Here is a 23,892-nt window from a genome sequence, read left to right as displayed (position 1 = left end):
TATTATGATAGATACCCATGGTGCATAGAACAGTATGTAACTACCTCAATTTTTTCTTTGATTGATCACAGGTAACAGCTATTCACATTATATGCGTCTCTGTTCCTCATTTTCTACTAGTTTACATCAAAAAACACGTAAGAAATGCAATAAATTGCTTCAAATCTAGTGTTCACACTCTGCTCGAATATTCCCCAAAATTATAATAGGTATGTAAAAAGCCTCGACTCGTTGTTTTGGCATTCGTAACATCACGAGAATGTTCCTCGTCATTAAGGAGAATCACCGTACACATCCTCCCGCGATTTAAAGCAAAAAAAGTAAGGTAGGTAGATATTGTGACGCGTACCAATGGTTAACATCACAGTATCGAACTACCTGAGTATTTTCCTCAAAATTGAGGGAACCGTAAAAATTCTGTTCCCTCACCACATTTCTGGCAATTTTACATTTTCAAAAAAAAAATTGCAAAAATTGCGGGTAGTTAGATTCTGTTATATTACCCCATTACCGTGTATGTAGGTAGACAGTACCTACGAGAGTATAATAATAAAAAATGCTCCCCTTGGTGAGATCAGACGGATTAGGTATGTTAGGTATGTAATAAAAATAATTCGTTCGTTCGTTCATCAGTTTGTATCTTTCAATCCTTTCAATTTTGGGAACACTTTCGGAATTTTAAACAACCGAAAAGCGCAAGTGGGTAAAAATTATTGCTTCTACTGAAAAGCGCAACTGACCAAAAAAAAATCGAAAAAATAGGGGGAAAAGCGCAACTGGTATAGAGCCTCTAGAAATGAATTTTAGATCGGTGAGTCACCCGGGAATCTTACAATTGAGCGATTTGAACGTTCTAATGAAAATAGTAGAATGGGGAAAATTCACGATAGGGGTGGGGAGGGGGGGGGCTCGAACACAGGCGATAAAAATTGAAATATTTTCTCATCGAACAAAAAAATCAATATCGCGTCTTTACAATTCCCTTTCCTCTCCATTTCCCTATAGCTAGTCGCAGGACAACACAGTTGATGATTTCATCGACGAAAAATTCGCAAAATTTTCACACGTTCAACCTCTTCAACAAATATCAAATCGGTACGAATTTTTCCACCATTTTCTGCGGCTTTTTAATAATTTCAATTCGCACGCTTCTAAATAAAAATGCACGAAAATTTTACACGGGAGGGCTTTCCGGAAACGAAGAAAACCGCTCTCGAGTGTTGTGTAGTTTGACAAAAAAATGTCGGCTGAATTTTCGAATCATCATGACCTTGGCCACATAAACAACGCATCAAAGTATTTACACGACTGTACCACAGCACCAACCAACCAACCGTCATCATCGAAGTACACAGACATACACAAAATACATACATATACTCGTATGTATCCATCTATTCGTCCAACGAACGTATGTAGTTTACTAAGTTACACGAATGTAAATGAAAATGTACTATTTTGTACCAGCACAGTACAGTACAAGTTGAAATTATTGTCATTGGGTCACATTTATTCGCCTCTTGTCCGATTATATGAATGAGTCGACCATCGAAGTGTAAGGTAGGCTACAGTTAGGCTACAAAATATACCATACGTTTTCTCATCATGTTGTAGCCTATCACTATACTAGACATACGTACGTCTATGTACTGTAAATGAATACGTAATTACGTAAAACTTCATCATCAACCCAAGCTCGACAAACACACAAATCGTATCCGCACAATAAACACATCGTACAATTGTGTATATTTTATCCAATTCTTTCGTACGTGAACGTGCTATCATTGGTCAAAACGTAAAGAAAATTTTAGAGCTACGTCACACACACTCCTAATCCTCTTGCACACCTTTCTCCCATCCTAATACGAGCCACGATACAGATGTCTGCGAAGAAGATAGGCACAGTGAAAATACGTTGATGCGTTGTTGGTGATTAGAGAGAGACTTAATAATACCAGGTACGTCGGTCAGTAAAAAGGTTTTGCAAATCTTACCTTGACAATCCAATTGACCAGAAGATCCATCGTTTACTGACGAAAGCGGGTATGAACTTGAACCTGAAACACCACGTGTAACGAGTTACATTAGCCATTACAGTACAGACTGCTGTTGACAGTGATAGTAAAGTTATAGGTAACTAGACAAGGCAATCGCTAGACCAGCAGCTAAAAAATAGTCTAAAATATCCACGAGTAATGAAGTAGGTCACACTTTTCACGAATAAAGAAGACAATTTAGCCCGTTTGGGCCAATTAGGCGATGAACACGTGTTAAAATTTTCAAGAAATGTAGTCGGTGTCTAATTTTCGTAGAACGATATGTTATACCTAATAATAGATGTTGGTTGAACATTTTTTTCAATTCGTTTGGTGGGGGAGGGGAGGGAAGGGGGCGGAGAGGCTTGAAATATACGCAGGACACAATTTTTATTCGTGAAATTATATTTTCTAAGAAATCAGGAAAATGAAATAGCTCTTCGCTAAATTTTTATCAAATAGCTCAATCTGGAAGTCAAAATTTTTCTATTTTCAACGAGATGGAAAAAAGCAAGATCTACAGGACCTGGAAAGAGACTTCAACGACTCAAAAATTAGGCTGTGAATAAAATTCTAATCATTGAAAATTTTTCCAATTTTATTTTTTCAATTTTTTCAAGAGACTTTTACAGGGAAATTCAAACACGGAATTTTATTCCTTTTTTTAGACTGCCTCAACTATATTCTACCTAATTGCTCACAAGGAAAAATTTTCGCAACACGAAAAAATTAGAATGAAACGGGATCACATGTAGAGGGTTTGCAAGTTCGAGAAAACTTCATTTTAAAATTTTATAAAGTTCAGTTGACAAATTTGAAAAAAAAATAACAGAAATTTAGTAAATTTGTTGAAATTTTATTTTGGAATTTGAAGGGAAAACGGAGGTGCAGGTAAACTTCTCATTACAACGTAAAAATCAAGAAATCGCCAACTTATTAAAAATCAAATTCCAAAAATTTGGCAAAAAACAGCACTTGATTGCATCCGGCAAAAAAACACAACTTCTATGAGAGATTCTGAAATTTGAAAGAAAAGAAAAATGACAACTGCTCTTTCCATTCCTTCCTACCAAATTTTCGCAAAAATTGCACAAAGTACACTCAAAACTGCGAAATCGACATGAAAATTATCGAAAATGGCCAAAAATTGATGAAATTCCAGTCAATGAAAAAAAAAAAGCTACTTCTGGCGAGAATGGCCTGGAGAGTAAAAGAAGTGACCAAAAACCAACCAAATATTCTTAAATCGACTTCCACAATATCCAAAAAGTAAGACTTTTTTATGGAAATTATTGACTAAGAAGTGACACTTGATCGCAATTTTTATCAGAGAAGTTCGATTATTTCGTAACTTTTGGGTTTAAAAAAGAGACTCGACAGTTTTCAGGAAAAAAGAGACAATTTACGATGAAAGGGAGACTGACAATTCCGCAAAAACCATGACTTTTCGCCAACAGCTGGCAAAATAGCGAGATTTGGGTAAATTTTGGAAAAAAATAACACTATCTGTTTGAGTTCTTGCAGAAAGTGAGACATTGACAGTTCTGGCAAAAAGGATGACTTTTAGTAATTTTGGCAAAAAAGTGAGAGATGGAAAACAACAAAAACTTTTGGAAAGAAAGCAAGAATTCCTAGCACTGTTTGAAAACGTTGAAAGTTCTGTCGAAGAAGATGACCTTTTTGCAAATTTTTAGAGAAAAAAGACTTTTTTAACAATTTTTGGCAAGAAGCAAGACTTGGGACAGTTTTGGAAAAAGACAGGGCTTTTTAGCAATTTTTAGGGGGGAAAAAATAAGAATTTCGGGCAGTTTTTGAAAACGATACTCTTTTGGAATTTATAGAATAAAAGCGAAAAGGTTTAACAGTTTTCAGCAAAAAAACGAGAATTTTTGAAAATTTTGGTAAGTGAGACTTTTTTTTTGCAATTTTCAGCAAAAAAGTGAGGTTTATTTTTAAAATTGTTGACAATTTTCAACAAAAAGCGTTTTTTTAAATGCAATTAATGGCAAAAAAAATGAGACTACCCATCGCAATTTTGGGCAAAAATCGAGACTGAAATTTTATTAAAAGGAACTTTTGGCTATTTCTGGCAAAAAAAAGCGATATTTTTGGGCATTTTGTCACAAAACTTTTTGGAATTTTTTTTGAAAAAAAGTGGCAGAATAGATGTGTAAATATTTTCAAAATTTAATAAAATGCTGCAAAAATTACACGAGTTATCAGAAAAACATTGTAGAATTATCGAAAAACGATTGAATATACTAACTAAAAAAATATAAAATTTCAATAAAATCGAAACAATTTGCACGAAACTCATAATACATCATCACTGATAAATTGAGAAACAAACAACAAAACCACCTTAAAAGTTACGATTCTCCGATTAGGTAACGTTGTTTTTTTTTTTTTTAAATTACCCTGATGTGATTTTCCCTCATTTCCAACACACAAATTTTACATGTTTTCGTTACTTAAAAATTTTGATCGATTGATTGAAAACTACCAACAATCGATGAAATTCAACAAGTGAAAGGTCACTCAGTCATCCATTTTCATAGTTTATTCGCCACTTTTTCTAGAAATTTAATTTTCTATTCACGCTGTTCTTGATAATTAAGCTTGAAATGTGACAACCCCCCCTTTTTTCGGAGCTCTATTATAGATCATTTCGCATCAAGTATTGTATCAAATTGTGAAGACTTTGATGGGGAATTCATATAATTCAGGTCCAGTATTTTCCCTCATAAATATCACTACAGATTTACAAAAAAAAACCTCGATGCGCCAATTTTTCCTTTTTTGAACTTTTACTGTCCTATCTTAATAAAGAAAGCTGACGAAATTTGCCTACTCAATTTCAGCAAGCTGACGAAATTTGCGTACTCCATTTCAGCAATTCCTTTTCAAAAAGATTACAAGAATACGCGAGTTACACAATGCAATATTTTCATCGTTACATTCATTTTGATTCTTATATGTATTACGTAAATTACCTACCATTGTGTGTGTTTTAAAAACATTCAAGAAAACATTTTCAGCTGTTGGTAAACAATTTTACACACAGTTTATAGGTTTAAAATCCAAAAATAAACTCTTTGCATAAAAAACATCGTTTTTAGTTCTCTCAAAATACAAATTTTTAGAAGTTTTCGTTCTCGTTTCGCTTTGACTTGTCCTGTTTTTTTTTTCAAACTTGAAATTCATTTTTAAAAAAACATCTTTTTTAGGTCTCTCGAAACCAAATTTTCAAAAACTTTTGTCCTTGTTTCGCTTGGACAAATTTCTAATTCATGTTTTTATTTCAAATTCAAAATGAAGAAAATTCACATTTGAGCCCCCCCCCCCACAAAAAAATTCAAAATAGAAAATTAAAATTTTTATATCATATGAATATTATATTGAAGATATCAATAGGCAAAATTGCAATTTCTTCCCTATATCAGTCGGCAAATTTTCAGTCAGACCCCCTCCCCTTCTAAAAATCCCTCTATATAGTTTTGTTCTTAGAAATGGAGCAAATTTACCCCCCCCCCCCCCAAATTGGAAAAAAACATCCAAAACAAAAATTGAAATCCTACAAAATTTTCAAATTTTTTCAACATTTCGTTTTTTATTCTTCCAAAAATGAAGGGGGAGGGGGGTGCCTCCATACAAGAGGGCGAATATTACTGGGACAGCGAGAGAGGTTTTTCTAAAAAGAGGATTATTTCGAAATATTCTGATCAGAAATGAAAAATGTTCAAAAAATTTTGACAGATGGCAATTTTTGCATTTTCATTTAATGTCAGTGGCTTTACAGGAGAAAGCAAACATTGTTTGGGGTACAGGGGGGGATTTGTTGGATCAGGAGGTTATTTGGAAGAATTTCAACACACAAAACGATAAATTTTCAACAAAAATTGACTTACTATGATAACTTTCATTTTTCTTGTTTATTCATTTCAAAGTTAGGGCCTCCGTATAAGTAAGAGAACCAAAATAGTTCAGTGGTCAGGAGGAAGATTTTTTTTTCAATAAGAAGGTTATTTACAAGATTAAGAAATATTTTGACACAAATACAGGAAATTTCTAAAAAAAATTGACCTACTTTGATGAATTCCCATTTTTTTTTCAACATTTGAGGCGTTCCATACAAAAAACCCAGTCTGGTGGACGAGATGAATAATCTTTTCTTCAAAAATTGTTATGTGAAAGATTTAGGCATGACACAGAAATGAGAAAGTTTTCGATAAATCAGAATTTTCTCATTCGCTTCGTTTTTCTTTACCCATGGAAGGAGGAGGGGGGGGGGGGGTATTCCTCGACATAAATTCATCAAAACTTGGATAAAAATCAAAAAAATGGAATAATTTTCTCATAAAATATCCAACAACTTCAGGGGATGATAGGGTAGAAAGTCAAACTTCAAAACAAGAACCACTCTACAGTTCAATGACCACACATAGGCAGACACTTTCGATACAAAAACAAATACACACAAGGGTTCTCAAAATTTGGAATTGGAAATATTGAAGGGGGAGTCCTAAGGAACACTACTAGCACTGGTCCTCAAAAAAAAGTAGCCCTACTTACAAAATGGCGGCCATTTTGATTGACAGATCAGCCGAAATCGCAGATTTTGCATTTTAACATAGGACTTGCACGAACTTTTCCAAACTTTACAAAGGTAGATCGAATGATCATGCAAAAATTTATCACATGTCAAAATTTCAAGTGCTAAAGTGCGTTTTTCGATTTTTGGTGGATTTTTGAAAATTCAATTTAGGCCAAAAATGAGGGAAAAAATCAAAATTTTACCAAATTGACCAAGAAAGCTGAAATTTGGGATATACCCTACTTTCGACACGCCAAATCGATTGGAAACGGTTTCAAACCGTTTTGAGCAGTTCTGGAGCCTCCAGCAGATTTTTGAAACTCGAAATTCCCACAAAATTGCATCAAATGGAGTTGAAAATCTGAAATTCATTCTGCATACTAATTTCAATACGCTAAGAAGTCGATTGCAGGTGGATTTCAAGTCGTTTTGAAGCCTCTAGCGACTGTTTGAAAATTACTGGAGCCTCCAGTAGATTTTTGAAACTTGAAATTTCCTAAAATCTCATCAAATGGAGATGGAAAGCCGAAATTCATTCTGTAAACTACTTTCAATACACTACGAAGGCAACTGCTGGTGGGTTTGAAGTCGTTTTGGAGCCTCCAGCGACTTTTTGAAAGATTTTATGGCGTTTTTTGGAAAATTGAAATTTCCAAACAGTAGCTGGAAGCTTCAAAACCATTTGAAACCACCACGCAGTCGACTTCATATCGTATCAACTTGCAAACTACATTTTAATGAAATGTTGTGGGAATTTCAAGCTTCAAAAATCTTGTGACTCCAGTAATTTTCAAAAAGTCACTGGAGGCTCCAAAACGACTTGAAATCCACCTGCAGTCGACTTCGTAGCGCATTGAAATTAGTTCGCAGAATGAATTTCGGCTTTCAAACTCTATTTGATGCAATTTTGTGGGAATTTCGAGTTTCGAAAATCTGCTGGAGGCTCCAAAACTGCTCAAAACGGATTGAAACAGTTTCCAATCGATTTGGCGTGTCGAAAATAGGGTATATCCCAAATTTCAGCTTTCTTGGTCAATTTGGTAAAATTTTGAATTTTTTTCCTCATTTTTGGCCTAAATTTGATTTTCAAAAATTCACCAAAAATCGAAAATCTTTTTTACACGACAAATGTTTAAAAAAAGTGACCAAGGTCACTTTTTTTCACCTTTTTTTGACAAAAGTGACTTGCAAGTGAAATAGTGAATAAGTCACTTTTGAAGTGACCGAATTTCATGTCTGTCAAAAAATTATTAACTTTCATTTTTCTAAATTTTTCATTTCAAAGTTAAGGTCTCCATATAAGAGAACCAAAATAGTTCGGTGGTCATGAGGACATTTTTTTCCAGTAAGGAGGTTACTTACAAGAAATCTTTTGACACAAATACAGGAAATTTAAAAAATTGACCCACTTTGATAAATTCCCATTTTTTTGTTTTTTTTTTCAACTTTTGAAACGTTCCATACAAAAGAAAACCAGTCTGATGGACGAGAGGTAATTTTTTCATCAAAAATGAATTATTTTGAAGAATTAGGCATGACTCAGAAATGAATTTTTTTTCGAGAAATCAGAATTTCTCATTCGCTTCGCGTTCATTTCAACCCATGGGAGGGGGGGGGGGTTCTCTACATACATTCTTCTAAACTTGGATAAAAATTTAAAAAATGGAATAATTTTCGCATAAAATCCAACAACAACGTCAGGGGATGATAGGGTAAGAAGTCAAACTTCAAAACAAGAACCACTCTACAGTTCAATGACCACACATAGGCAGACACTTTCGATACGAAAACAAAAAAATACATACAATATACATGCAAGGGTTCTCAAAATTTGGAATTGGAAATACGAATGATGACCACCATCTGCCTAAATAATCAATTTTAGAACCACGAATAAATTGAGGATTACTGGAACAGCCACGTATTCCTCGTCCCTTCCCCCTCCCCTCATCACACTTCACCAGAGCCAAAATGAATTGAAAGTGACATTACTCCAGGAAAAATAATTTAAAAAAAACACCTCAACAATCACTCTTCTCCTCTTATCAAAATTTCTACTTCGCAAGGAAAACCTAACGCTAAACTACAACGATGCAATGTAATGGATACCTCAGCATTCAGCAGCAGCATTAATAATATAAAGTAAGTAATCACAGAACATTAACACCGTTTGCATCACGACTCCACGTGCATTCACCTTAACCTTCTATTAATTAACTGAACCGAATCGAAAAATTAACAATGTACACTTGACCCAAATATTTTTCCACTGTTTAGACCGCTGATTGCTAAACTTTAGTAATATGCTGGTAAACATTCGTCGTCGTCGAAGTCTATTTATTTACACTCTTGTCAACGAGTAAGTGAGAGACAGAGAGAAAAAAACCCAACGTCGAGAGAGAGAGAAAAAAAAAGTTGGAATTTATCGATTGTATGTATAAATTATTCTCTGTTCGCATAATACATATATAACTCTGTACAATGATAACCAATCTTGTACGAGACTGAAGACTCTCACGAACCTGGGCGATGATTTAAAAATAAAAAAAAACCTAGAAGATATCAAAGGCCTAATGAGTTTATTACGACTACGACTCGACTACTACTACTACTACGACGATGAGCTGGATTGCGAAATAATTTGGAACTGTGTCCTACTTCGGTGTTTGGAGGAAATTTTTTAGCACGTGGCAACATAGCTCGACGACGACGAGCTACACTACGTACTCTAGCTATGGAAAACTAGTTACAAGATAGGCGAATATAATCGTACATAGTGAATTTAGACTCACCATAATTTTGACTATCATCACTATGAGAAGGGCCCGGCCGGGATAAATCATTTTCGTCGATTTCTTCTTCTTCGTCTTCTATGGTCATCTCTTCGACGCTATCTTCGTACGCGGCATCGACGTCGTCCGAATGTCTATCGTCGAACTTTGGTTCGGTTTTTGGAATTACTGCGTTGTCTAACTTATTACTCGAATTCGTACTACTGGAATCTGTACATCTGTCGTTATCGATAGCGATGGTGGTCTTATCGAGGGTAGAGTTGCTTTCGGTTTTAATATTATTTAACGTTAACGAATTCGACGACGAAGCGTTATTCGTACTGGAAACTGGATTTATAGCGGCGTCGTGCGAATCTACAGACGAATCTTGATGGTTTTCTATCGCTATCATATTCGTACCTCCGGAATCTTCGACGCTCGATTGAGGATGCTGTTGTTTCCTTCGTTTTCTAGCCGTAGGCGATAAGCTACCGTCTCGAAGACGATGCGAAGGGGGCGAATTTGATCGGAAATTTGAAGAATATTTCTGGTTCCACGATTCTGCGGCCGAGTTTATCGTGTTCGACGGAGGCGATCTGGTTCTGCTGGCACTATGATTAGGAATCTGTTGTTGTTGTTGCTGCTGTTGTTGTTGTTGTTGCTGCTGTTGAGGTGTCGAGGTACATTTACGGTCGTATCTTTTGACCAAACGGTCTTCGAAATCTTTCGTTTCCGGGTTCAGTCCGGCGCTCTCTGTTAAGCCTTTGATTTGTAAAGATTCGGCTGCTTTTAGAAACGTGCATAGTTGTTCTTGCGATATATTCACTTCGCCTCGGTACATGTAATCTAGCATAGCTTTTAGTTCTTGAAATTTTATGTCTTTTAGTATCAGTATAGGATGTTTCTCATGGTGCTGGCTTAATAATACCTGCGAGCAAAACAGACAAAGAATAGACGATTAGTGATACAATTTATATATTACTTAGAGAATCAAATATGTAGGTATCTAATTACTACAGAGAGATAGAGATATTGGTATAATCTTTCGAAACGCAGAGAATACTGTGCATAATATTAATTTCCTATTACAGATAAAAATTTTTATTTTAAAACCCAGGTTCAAAGATCTATCGATGTGGCCGGCTGCGTAACCCGAAATCAAGGCAAACCTAACGTAAGATAACACTAAGTAAACTTATACAATGGAATTTGACTCAAGATTATGATGAAGTGAATTTCTTCTTCGTTACCGAACGAGTACAAGATTAATAACGCAGCCTAAATAAAAATCTATCTAATGGGTCGATTCGTTCTTCGGTTTCAGCTCGCCCATGATAATTTATCGAACATTTGGTCGATAACGGATTTCCCTGCTGACCGTAGAAGCCGAAATGAAACTAGCCAAGTATCACGACGTGAATTTTTTTCAGGTAACTTGGCCCTGGCCTGGCGGAGTAGAATACCGAATATGCCTGGTAGCGAAATGAAAGCAGTTTTTCTTCTCATTTCCCACATTCGATGAATTCCATTCATTCAATTCAACTCGAACTCGGCGTCGTCGTTCGTCTTCGTACACGTTGTTGGTCAATATAGACGAAAAAATTAGGTTAATCGAAGCACAGCGAATAAAGTAGAAAGTGTTTGGAAAAATCCGACCTAACGTACCAACTTGGACACAACCAGGACGGTGATTCGTTTCGCGGGGGGGAAATCAGAGGAGAATAAACGAGTGAGTGAGAGAGAGAGAGCGAGACAGAACGACAGACAGAACGAGAGTGAGTGAGAGAGAGAGAGAAAGAGAAAAAGACGTTCTCGGATTTTCTAATATTATATACAGCATTAGTCACACAAAGAAACTTTTTCCAAAGACGAAGAATTTTTCACTACGACGAATTAGAAAGTATACGTGAATAATACTTACTCCTAGGTAAGGACTGCAGGCGGATAAAACTACTTTGTGAGCTTTTAAGTATTGTCCCTCAGCTGCCAAAGTGCAATCTACTAGTGTTCCACTTTCCAATAGACTATCAAACACGGAAATCAACGTACGCTGATGGTTATTCCACCTTAAACAAAACTGCTGATTGGCAGCCATTACACTAAATAGAATATAAAACTAGTTTGATTTTTTGTACTTTATAAGTCGTCGAGTATCGAATTTTAATAAAACTTTTACACAGCGTACGGTAAACGGTTGTTATACTCGAGAATTTTTCACTTGGACGAACGAAAACAAAAATAGAAACGCACGGCCGCCATTATAAATTCATGACGTACACTTGACACCGATCAACACCACACGGCAACGGAAGCCCGTAAATAAGTAGTTCACTTCTGCTTCCACTGGTTACTGTAGAATCGGTTCGAAGATCCCGTTTCTATTTTCTAGTTCGGACGGCAGGGGGAAGGATGGCGGGAGGACATTGCATAAAAGAAGGGTGAAGGGAGACAGCAACGACGACGACGACGACGGGAAAGATGAAAATGAAACTTCGTACGATGCGAACGGAACGCTAGCGACGATGGAAACTCACTTTTCGGGCGTATTTCACACGAGTGGAATTTTCACGAGAAAATCGAAGCGGTTTTTGGTGAGATTGAGGCGAAAGTATGGCGAGAATTGGCGATATATGGAGCTAGAGTGATCGAAATTGCCCGAGGTGCGATGTAAAATTGTACCGGATATGAATTTTGATCGTTTCGTCATTAATATGTTGCAAATTTCCACTTCATTAGTGTAATGACGCTTGTGAACTTTCATTAAAGGAAAAAGTGCCTGGTGAGTGGTACAGTGCCTGACTGGTGAGGGAAAAACTCGAATCGATTGAATGAGTAGGTGAATTGGGTAGGTAATGTGGTTGAAAGTGTGTAGGAATTGCGATATTACGAAGGCATTTGAAATTTCATCGACGGCCGCTAGACTGCGGGATGGTAGCAGAGGATGTTTTTGTTTTTTTTTTATTATCAGAAATTTTTATCAATAAAAATAAAAACTAGAAAATTGAAATTGAAATTTGAAATCGAATAATATTCAATATTCATCTTCATTAAATCCCCGAGCTTGATACAAAATCCATTTCAGAGCGATGTATCATCATCGAGTCAAGTATAGAGATACCGAAACCAAGATCACCTGAGAGCTGAAAAATGTTCCAGTATCAACTCGAAAGTATCGAGATGGAGACTGGAGTTCAAGTAATAAACACATCGTTGAATACTTATTTAAAATTCAGCATACAACAAGTTGCTCAGAATACCTTCTGATGTGTACAGATAATCCCAGAGCTAAACAGCTAAAGCCTCGAAACAAAAATATAACGAGTTCTGCATCGAACATCTCCTAAGAATTCCTTCCAAAGCTGCCGAAGAATCGTTCTAAAATATGAAACCGAATACCGGTATTATGGCTGAATATATTTCACTAATCTAACACATACATATGTGCCAACTGATGTAGCTAATATTTCAAATCTTGGTTGACTGAATTATTTCTCATTCAAGAGTTAGATAAGATGATAATAAGATAGATGTTCTCTTACCACGAGTAGTCGAGTACTAATTTACTGCTTTCCACATTCCAGCTTTGCAGATCGAATTGGCAACTCGAAGACGTATTTTTGCACCTCACATGATGTAATTATCTGTTGGACGATTTAATCCCAAGGTACTCCGGTTGAAGTCTGAAGAATTTCCTCATCTTCCAAATCTATCACTGAAAAAAAAAAAACCCTTGGTAATTGTCTTTGAAAAAGCTTTCTCTATAAGATTTGATTAATTCACCTGATGATTGAATATAATATCTAGATTTTTAGTAAATCGAAGCGTTTTGGGGGGGGGGGGAAATACCGAAACTTGTGAGTTCAAAAAAACGTTGCCAGTATTTTAAATGGATACTTTTATTTCTCATCCTGGTCCTTGGCGTTTTTTTTTTTCATTGCCATTTCTGTAAAATCTATTAATTAGATCTTCGCCTAGTAAACGAGTTACTACTTATACTTTTACGTTACCTACGAATTATTTAATCTGATCTCCTCGTACTCGTAATATCGTTCATTAATTTACTCACACGTTGATTACAGATTTCCAATTAGAAACGATATCGAATGACGAACATGATAGATCGCTAAAGGAATAGTAAATGCAGTAGCCAACAGCACAAACCGGTACCTAAGAATGGAACGTGGATAAGGATTAATTTAATATGTATCATTATTGGAGCATTGAGTTTAATTTCGTATGAATTTTGTTCATCACGACGTAATTCTTTCGATGAAAGTTGATGTGCCATCGTGAAGAGGTTCGTGATGATTTGATCAGATTATACATCGCTGAATTCAGATAGAATATCATCTAATTTCTAAAATCTCATTCTGTCAAATTTTTTTTCAAATTTTCAGATGCTACTTCGAATAACGTTTCCAACGACTAGGGTACTTGAGCACTACTGAACAGTGAACACTGCTCGTGTCTAGATGGGACCAGATAGGTGCAGAAAAAAGTATCAATCTAAGATCTGTTCGAAAAAGGATTTTTTAAAACAGTTTTACAAATGTAATTTTTGATCGATTCACTTTTAGCACATCTCATGGGGAACTTCCGCATGATTAAGAATGTTGACAGGGATTTTATGACTTGATCAAAATCTAGGACATATTATTATTATTTTTTTAATGAGCTGGATGTCCAATTTTTTTAAAGCTTTCCTCTCTTTTCCTAGGGTTCATCTCTATTTCCAAAAGAAATTGCTATCTTTGTACGTACTTATATGACCCACGATGAAATAATTTTTAAAATAAAATCTGTACATTGAAATCTTGTGAATCATTTTTGTTATTAGAAAACCCCCATCTCATATTTTCTAAACACATCAGACATAGACACCTACGTAGCCTTCGTATTCAGGTTTTTTTTTGTTGTAATTTTCATCAAATAAGTAAACGCAAAATCAAACCTCATTTTAGGGGATGAAAATTGTTCAAAATCAAAAAAGTGGCCCATACATCCCAAGTCTCCCCCACCAACCTCTATCAGAGAACATTTTTTCAATCAAAATTTCTAGTTATGAAAAATGGACAAAGCGATACTACATACGGGATACAATAAAATGGACGATAATAATTTATAATAAATTATTTTAATTATCAATGAAAATTTACTCAGAAAAGTAACAAAAAAAAACGAACAATAATTTCTTCATAAAATACATACTTATGTTAATATAGAAAAACAGATATAAAAATAAAATGAAAATGCAAAACCACTTTCACTTCGAAGCGTACTGTTCGAACCTATCAAACTTTTTTTTGACCTCCGCGATTTTCTCAGGCGAGGAAAACAACCATTCTAAAAATTTAGCGAGATCAGAGTACAACCGGATCAAATGTTCTGGTCCAACAGACCCATCACCCTCATCAAAAACACGTTGCTCTTCGCATTGTGTTATATTTCGAACGATTTCATCAATAGTGACAGTTCGTTTAAATTCTGAGATTTTGTCGTCACTTACTAGACACCATCGCACGAAACTTGCAAAGCTGTCCGTATCAAATGTAAAGTAAAGTTTAGCTCCAGTTGACAGGACATTTACCAGAGAAGGCATAATATGAAGTTTAAAATTGATCGCCGCTTGCTCAGACTTCGCAAATAAGTCGACAAATTGCATCGCTTCCTTAATTTTATTCGTAGCGACACATCTAGCCAGAAGTAACATCGTTCGAGGTGCCAACAAGATCTGATTTTTAAAATCAGCGGCGAGGTCGACATCGTTACAAGTATTCTCGATAAATGTACTCAGCGAATCAATATTTTTGATGAGGTCGATCGTTCCGAAATAGTCCACACGATCAGTGTTATGGAGAAAATTTACATAATCAGTTAATAACTTGAGCTGCGAAGCGAAAACAATTTGCTTTTCTATTTCGAAGTAGCAAAAGTTGCAATATTCGTTCAATTTTTCGAACTCGTACGTTTTCAGGTATTGCAAACATATTTGACTTATGTTTTCGTACTTGGATAAATTATTTTTTCTAAACAGAAGCATTTCCGTTTCGTTCTGGCAGCATAAGGTGATAAATCGTTGCAAATCTTCTGTACTCGTACCGGGCAATATTATACGCCAATTTTTGTACCAAAAAGTACTTCTGGCTTCCAATGGTGCATCTTTCAGCACACACCATATGAGCCAATTATCTCTATCAATGGTCCTATTTTCGACATTCCTTCTTATAAATAAAGATTGGTCAAGTAAAACATCTTGTATAGCAATCTGTTTTAAATGATCTGCAGAAGTGTTCCAAAAGTCGCGAGAAAAATTCTGATCCGTCCAAATGCCACCGGAGCCTTCAGTCTGTTTTTTAATAATCTCCCGTACTGCGCAAATGAAATCTGTATGGCTTACTTTATGTTTAACATATTCCCATCCTGCTAAAATGCTCAGGCTTCGAATATTATCCCAAGAATAATCAGGATCAAATGAACTATTCAATAAAGTACACATGAAACTATCACCACTTTCAGTCGTTAATGTTATCAATGTTTTCAATTCTTCCTCGCTCAATGTGGCAAGTATATACCTGCAGAATAAATGCCCGTTCCATCTGAGTAAATATACTGCACTTGGTATTCGATTTCCAACTTTCAAACGGTTCCAAAAGTACTCTACGGGTGGCCAATTGTAAAAATTAAGACATTCTAGTTCATTTCCATCGATAGCAGCGTAACCATAGTCGAGGGGGACTTTATGCAGCTGATTTCTTAAACGGCAAATCCAGTAATACAGTAGAGGATCATCGCGAAAAACAATATCACTCAGGTTGAAGTGTTCTGAGACTGATGGCCAAATTTGTATTATATGATCCTCGAGGCAATATCTACAAGCTATCTTGAACTTCTGCACATCGCTGATTTCTTCGCAGAATATGGCTTGTTTCGCAACTCTGTCGTAATTTATATTTCCATTAAAATCGCAAAATATTCCATCAAAATTAACATCCTCCGTGCCGTCGAGGGGTCCATTATACCATGAATATTGAATGTTATCAAAATATCTTTGGACGATGGGAAGAAGGGTAGCTGGTAGGTTAGGGAGTTCGCAACGTACTGAAATCGCTTCCGAAGCGTCACTTGAAGTTGAAGCATTTTCATTGATTGTTTTACGAAATAATTTCGCTGCAACTGCGATGGATGCAATATCTCTCAGAGCTGGCGGACTTGGAAAAACAAGGTCGTAGATATTGGCCAATACATTAGCCATTTCGAGATCAAATTACCACCGAGCGAAAAGTGAACCCTAAAACAGAAATGAATCATTGATTTAATACATGAAGAAACCAAAGTATTGAAATCCGTTCAAAACTGATTATTTGAGAGGGAGTTGATGATTGAAAATGTGAACACCAACATTTCCAATCCATCTCAAATAATCAGTTCAGAACGGATTTTGATCGCAAATAGCTCAAAATGATCGTAAAATGTTCAATTTTTCAAAAATGAAATCTTCGTAGCTCATTTTTGCTTCATTTTAGAAGTACAGGCTATTTTAGCGACTTACTTTTCGCATGAAAATTGACAAATCTCAGCTAAACATTTCAACTGAAATATCAGATGAATAATTATAATATTAGCTTTATTTCAAAGCTTGAAGTTTCTATTTTCGAAATATTATCAATTTATTTCAAAGTATATCCTAGAAATAAGAGTAAATCGAATTTAAAAATTATGAATTTTGAAAAAAAAAAAGTCAATCTGTTATCAGTGGTGTAGACCAATACCACCTATAGTAAAAGGCCTGAGCGCTGTTTTGTGACGTCATCACTAATAGATAGTATGTACTCCGATAACGCTATAGAAATGAATGAAATATTAATGCACTATAATGAAATAAATACTGAGAACATTTTATTTTGCGTTTTGAATCACATTCTGATACTTAATAATCAATTTGAGATCAAGAGGGAATGATTTGAATGGAAAAATAAGTAAATATAAGCTCATAATCAACACCGTTTTTATCATTAAAGATGAGAACTACACTCGTTTATGATCTAATTTCTAAAAGAATATCAAGAAAAACTCTGGAGGATGACAGCTGACAATGAGGAATATAGCAAAGAAGTACAACACATACAAATTATTGTAAATATTATCGAATATACGCGAACATAATCTCCAACTCAAAGACTAAGGTATACAAAACGATCACCAAACATTGCATACATGACGGAGATTTCTCTCGAAAATTCGAAATTCTTTGCAAACATAGTATTTATGCCTGTTGAAATCCATCCTAAGTATTTTGGATTGGAATTTAAAGCTGCTTCAATTGGTTTGAGATACTGATGATTTCTTGTTTAATATCCATTATCCATCATAGCAGCTTTAGCATGGCTGGTCTAAGAAGTAGATTTGAAAATTAAAATGTATTGTAGATTTTTCTCCAACTTGATGCGATTGCATTGTTCACTAACTACTTATTTCATTACAACATCATTCCGGTACAACACACTAGTACACATTAATTTTCATTTTAATCTACAGTTTACATCACTATTCATTCAAATTACACAACACGAATGAGTCGCAAAAAATTCATTTTTGTACACAAATCAAATAAACCAACACCATCTGTGATTGAAAACATCAGTACTACATTACTAGAACACATTTTATGACAAATAATAATTGAATTTCATAATTTAAATAACTTTTTTAACGAAAGTTTTACTCAATTTCACGAATTCGCCATTTAAACATACGTTAAAATTCAAATGGTAAACACAATCGAGTCATCTACTTGTGGTGACGTCAGAGCTGATAAGAATTCAGCGCTCAGGCCTTTTACTATAGGTGGTATTGTGTAGACTGTAGAATCAACTTATTGATAATGAAACCGACCAATCACAGCACAGCTGTCCGTCAAGTGACGTCACTGTGACGTTTGATTGATTGAAATCGTCTGGTTCGATGAATCAAAGAAGTTCGTGATTACTGATTTTTAGAGTCTCATTCTGTCAATTTTTTTTTTTAAATTTTCAGATGCCACTTCGAATAACGTTTCCAACGACTAGGGTACCTACTTGAGCACTACTGAACACTGCTCGTGTCTAGATGGGACCAGACCAGATAGGCGCAGAAAAAAGTATCAATCTAAGATCTGCTCGAAAAAAGGATTATTTTTAAAACCAGTTTTACAAAATGTAATTTTTGATCGATTCACTATTAGCATATCTATAGGGAACTTCCGCACGATTAAGAATGTTGACAGTGATTTTATGACTTGATCAAAATCTAGGACTTGATATTATTTTTTTTAAATGAGGTGGATGTCCAATATTTTTCAAGGGTCCATCTCTAATTCCAAAAGAAATTGCTACCTTTGTACGTATGACCCCCAATGAAATAATTTTTAAAATAAAATCTGTTCATTGAAATCTTGTGAATCATTTTTGTTATTAGGAAACTCCCATCTCATATTTTCTAAACACATTATAGACACCTAAGTAGCCTTCCTATTCGGTTTTTTTTTTTTTTTTTTGTAATTTTTATCAGATAAGTAAACTTAAAATCAACCCTCATTTTAGGGGATGAAAATTGTTCAAAATAAAAAAGAGGCCCATACTTCCCAAGTCTTTCCCCCCCCCTCCCCCCGAACATTTATCAGAGAACATTTTTTCAATCACAATTTTTAGCAATGAAAATTTGTTTGTGATCCGGCCTCTCTCTCCTCATGAATTGTACAAACGGTCTTTCAGATTCGAAATTATATATCGAATTTTTTTAGTTTTAGCCAAAAATCCGCAATCGTTTGAAATAATAGAGCGGGCAAATAGCGGTTTTAAAAAGGAAAAAATTGGCACATCAATTTTTTCTTCGGGAATGTGTTCGGATGGACCCTCTGAACCACCAAAAAAAAGCCGACTCTCCTATCCCTGGAGGAAAATTTTTTAGGGGGCTGAAACCGGTTCCGATTCACGTTTTTTGCGTTTTACTCCGTAAATATTAGGTTTTTGAGAAAAACTACCATGAAGAAAAATGTTCCCCTTTCAATTCTCGACAATTTGATGCTACGCTCGATATCCATTGCTCAAGGGGGGTGTCCAAAAAAAGGGGTGAAAAGAGTAGGTGTTTCAAAAAAGGTCAGTCCAATAAATTAATCAAAATTACCACTTAAAATCATTCGTTTTGGCTCAAATTTTTTTTACAAAGTCTACTCACCCAACTACTAATCAAACTATCGTTGGTTTGTCTTCAACCCTCCTCGGGGGTTCGTGAGGGTTGCTTGATTTTTCAAGTAACACACTACTGAATCATATATTTGAAAAACAAATCTGGACGTGCGATATATCGAATAGTATGTTTTCGAGGTCGCTGAATACGAATATGAACTCATTTTTTGCATACAACCCCTCAAAGCCCCTCTGTGCCCCAAAATGGGGGTCAAAATTTTGAAAAATCGTGAAAAGTCGAGTGATATATCGAATGGTACGTTTTCGAGGTCGCCGAGTGCGAATATGAACTTATTTTTAGGGTCCCACCCCCCAATGTCCCTCTGTGCCCCAAAATGAGGGTGAAAATTTTGAAAAATCGTGAAAAGTCGAGTAATATATCGAATTGCATGTTTTAAAAGTCGCTGAGCACGAATATGACCTTATTTTTTGGGCCCAACCCCGCACAGCTCCCAACTGCTCCCAAAAAATACCAAAATTTTGAAAAAATGTGAAAAGTCGAGTGACATATTGAATGGTATGTTTTCGAAATCACTTTTTTCCTGCTCTACTTACGATCCCTCAAAATCCCCTTACGCCCACTAAATAGGATAAAATTTCGAAAAGTCACCAAAACGCCCCCCAAATAGGATAAAATTTCGAAACGTCACCAAAAAACGTGTAATACGTCGAATAGTATGTTTTCAAGATCGCTGAATACGACTACAGACTCATTTTTATTATTTCACTCATTTTACTATTCGAACGTCTTATACTAACGCCACAAAATTATCCTCAATGTCTTTAGTAGGTAAAATGTCAATCTTCTTGTCTATCTCAGTGTTTTCATTTCGATTGTTTTCCTGTAAAGTTTTCGATTTCATTTTTTACAGTAGACTCCCAATTATCCGACTTTCAGGTTATCCGACTCACTTTTCGCATTATCCGACCCACCAAGGTCGGATAATCCAAAAAACATCTAATTTTTGATTTTGGAGTGTAAATAATGATGCAGGATTCAGCATTTTGTATTCTAACAGTGTTATTTTCCTTGAAATCGATCCAACTTATCTCAAAAAATTATAATTTGAGTCAGTATTTCATTGTCTTATGTACAAAAGTACGTTATTTTTGTTTATTAGATATTTTTTCGATTCTTTGTTCCTGTTTTGAGCCAAAACTTGATTTTCTGAATGAAAGCTTGTCGTCACAAGCTTATGCACTTCATTTTTACGCTTAAAACATCAATTTTGGATTATCCGACTTTTTTGATATCCGACCCACCTTACACCCCCGATTAGGTCGGATAATCGGGAGTCTACTGTATTGGCTACCAATCGAAAACAAAATGAAATCATTTTTTTTTTATGTAAGAAAACATCGAAAATTAGTAGTTCGTAGTTCGTGTTTTTTAAAAAAAAACATGCCATTCGATATATCAGTCGACTTTTCACGAGTTATCAAAATTTTGACCTTAATTTTGAGGCACAGAGGGGCTTTGCGGGGCTGTAGGCAAAAAATAAGTTCATATTCGTACTCAGCGATTTCGAAAACATACCATTCAATATGTCACTCGACTTTTCACATTTTTTCAAAATTTTGGTATTTTTTGGGGGCAGTTGGGAGCTGTGCGGGGTTGGGCCCAAAAAATAAGGTCATATTCGTGCTCAGCGACTTTTAAAACATGCAATTCGATATATCACTCGACTTTTCACGATTTTTCAAAATTTTCACCCTCATTTTGGGGCACAGAGGGACATTGGGGGGTGGGACCCTAAAAATAAGTTCATATTCGCACTCGGCGACCTCGAAAACGTACCATTCGATATATCACTCGACTTTTCACGATTTTTCAAAATTTTGACCCCCATTTTGGGGCACAGAGGGGCTTTGAGGGGTTGTATGCAAAAAATGAGTTCATATTCGTATTCAGCGACCTCGAAAACATACTATTCGATATATCGCACGTCCAGATTTGTTTTTCAAATATATGATTCAGTAGTGTGTTACTTGAAAAATCAAGCAACCCTCACGAACCCCCGAGGAGGGTTGAAGACAAACCAACGATAGTTTGATTAGTAGTTGGGTGAGTAGACTTTGTAAAAAAAATTTGAGCCAAAACGAATGATTTTAAGTGGTAATTTTGATTAATTTATTGGACTGACCTTTTTTGAAACACCTACTCTTTCCACCCCTTTTTTTGGACACCCCCCTTGAGCAATGGATATCGAGCGTAGCATCAAATTGTCGAGAATTGAAAGGGGAACATTTTTCGTCATGGTAGTTTTTCTCAAAAACCTAATATTTACGGAGTAAAACGCAAAAAACGTGAATCGGAACCGGTTTCAGCCCCCTAAAAAATTTTCCTCCAGGGATAGGAGAGTCGGCTTTTTTTTGGTGGTTCAGAGGGTCCATCCGAACACATTCCCGAAGAAAAAATTGATGTGCCAATTTTTTCCTTTTTGCCGCTGCTTTTTTACGTTATTTTCCCGCTCTAATAACCTGAAAGACGTGAGAAAAAATAGATTTCTGGATCAAGATCAACAAAACAAAAAATTTATAGTTTTGAGTTTCATGTTTGGATTTTTGAAAATTTGAGATCCCATGAAAGGTGTATATTAGAATTTTGATAAGATATAAATACAAAGTTAAAACACGGCGAAAAATGACCAAAAAAATGAACGTTTTTTGTAAGATTTAGATTTTTTTGAGCATGTTACTTACGCCGATTTTTGAGCTCCACAAAAAATATAGGTACCTACGTACATTATACCTGAGCGTGTAACTAAATTTCTGAAAAAATTTCGCAGCCCCCCTCCTCGTATTGTTTCTACGAATTTTTGAACTTTTCAACCCCGCTACCCCTTCAAAAACAACCCTCACAGTACGATGAAAATGGGAGCTCGACTCAAAACGTGATTTTTGTACCTAATAGTCCGGCATATGACAATAGGAGTAATTGCACCCCCCCGCCCGATCATCCGGGACAACTTTTTTCTTAAAGGGGACATCCTAAAGAACATTTTAAAGCAATCTTGCCAAACAAAAAGTTGGCCTTACTTACAAAATGGTGGCCATTTTGATTGACAGGTCAGCCGAAATCGCAGATTTTTGCGTTTCGACATAGGGCTTGCACGAAATTTTTCAAACTTTACAAAGGTAGATCGAAAGATCATGCAAAAATTTATCACCTGTCAAAATTTCAAGTGCTAAAGTGCGTTTTTCGATTTTTGGTGAATTTTTGAAAATCGAATTTAGGCCAAAAATGAGGGAAAAAATCAAAATTTTACCAAATTGACCAAGAAAGCTGAAATTTGAGACATACCCTATTTTCGACATGCCAAATCGATTGGAAACGGGTTCAACCCGTTTTGAGCAGTTCTGGAACCTCCGGCAGATTTTTGAAACTTGAAATTCCCACAAAATTCCATCAAATTGGAGTTGTAAAGCTAAAATTTATTCTAAAAACTAATTTCAATACGCTACGAAGTACTGCAGGTGAATTTCAAGTCGTTTTGGATCCTCCAGCGACTTTTTGAAAATTCCTGAAGCCTCCAGCAGATTTTTGAAACTTCAAATTTTCACAAAATTTCATCAAATGGAGATAGCCCAGGCAAATTGCAGAAAAAAATGGGCGAACCCAAACATAATTGCAAACAAAGGTTTTTTTGGTGAATATTGTCTAGGGTGGTGTGCTGAACAACATACTAAAAGTCCCTGCCCCTACCCCACGAGCTAACCCCCCCCCCCACAGTGGATCAAAGCCCCCCAAAATCAGTTTTTCATCAAGAACTCCTGAAATATTGAATTTTGAGTAAAATGAGCCCAGTGATCATTTCATCTCCTCCCCAATACCTATCAAATGAGCTATCGACCAACTCCCTAGCCTCAAGGGGGTGGCGCTACGACCCCTCAAAGTGATCTGATTTCAATAATTTTACATTTTATGATTTGGGACTTGTAACCTGTTCTAATTGATAAAATAAAGTCAAACTTGGGGAATGGGATTCTTTTGAGAGCTAGAGTTGACCTCTGGAATGGGGAGGGTCAAAGTTGAAAATTACAGAAAGGTCATTTTTTGGAGGGGCATAAATGACCACAAATGGATGAAAAGGATCCAAAATCATACCATCGGACAGTACCCTATCTGTGATCAACATATCCAAATTTTAGCTTCCTAGGTCATCCCCACTCCTTTTAAGATGAAAAAAACCGAAAATATGGGCAAAATAAGGGGATTTTTAGCTTAATTCCGTTTTAAATGAGATGGGGATGACCTAGGAAGC

General features: G+C 35.7%; 2 protein-coding genes and 1 long non-coding RNA gene across 9 annotated transcripts in view; 1 reads left to right on the top strand and 2 right to left on the bottom strand.

Moving 5' to 3' along the window:
- Positions 1 to 12,041, bottom strand: part of LOC135834309 (longitudinals lacking protein, isoforms A/B/D/L-like) — a 58,750-nt gene extending 46,709 nt beyond the window's left edge. For 2 of the 7 annotated variants that reach the window (XM_065348158.1, XM_065348159.1), the window contains exons 1-3: positions 11,326 to 12,041; positions 9,426 to 10,332; positions 1,998 to 2,060 (exon numbers count right to left, since the gene is read on the bottom strand). In XM_065348158.1, the coding sequence (XP_065204230.1) occupies positions 1,998 to 2,060; positions 9,426 to 10,332; positions 11,326 to 11,499 (1,144 nt within the window). In that variant the 5' untranslated portion in view covers positions 11,500 to 12,041. The remainder of the gene's footprint in view (positions 1 to 1,997; positions 2,061 to 9,425; positions 10,333 to 11,325) is intronic. The other 5 variants (XM_065348160.1, XM_065348164.1, XM_065348162.1 and 2 more) reach the window with 5 other exon arrangements.
- Positions 12,042 to 12,359: 318 nt separating this feature from the next.
- Positions 12,360 to 14,216, top strand: LOC135834318 (uncharacterized). The gene is made up of 5 exons (XR_010556646.1): positions 12,360 to 12,599; positions 12,678 to 12,802; positions 12,986 to 13,137; positions 13,484 to 13,701; positions 13,802 to 14,216. It is a non-coding gene; the product is annotated as an uncharacterized LOC135834318 (long non-coding RNA).
- Positions 14,217 to 14,519: 303 nt separating this feature from the next.
- On the bottom strand, positions 14,520 to 18,251 carry LOC135834307 (uncharacterized). The gene is made up of 2 exons (XM_065348154.1): positions 16,954 to 18,251; positions 14,520 to 16,692 (listed from the first exon to the last, which is right to left on the bottom strand). Exon 2 carries the CDS (start codon positions 16,654 to 16,656, stop codon positions 14,668 to 14,670), a length of 1,989 nt encoding a protein of 662 aa, XP_065204226.1. The 5' UTR covers positions 16,657 to 16,692; positions 16,954 to 18,251; the 3' UTR covers positions 14,520 to 14,667.
- Between the last annotated feature and the right edge of the window lie 5,641 nt (positions 18,252 to 23,892).

This window comes from Planococcus citri, chromosome 2, assembly GCF_950023065.1.
Source record: "Planococcus citri chromosome 2, ihPlaCitr1.1, whole genome shotgun sequence".
NCBI lineage: Eukaryota > Metazoa > Arthropoda > Insecta > Hemiptera > Pseudococcidae > Planococcus > Planococcus citri.
Note: the sequence above shows the minus strand (reverse complement) of the source record. Positions and strands in the feature narration are given on the sequence as shown.

Bases quoted from the DNA above. Each gene is read 5' to 3' on its own strand.
- LOC135834307 (XM_065348154.1), bottom strand. From the start codon at position 16,656: ATGGCTAATGTATTGGCCAATATCTACGACCTTGTTTTTCCAAGTCCG.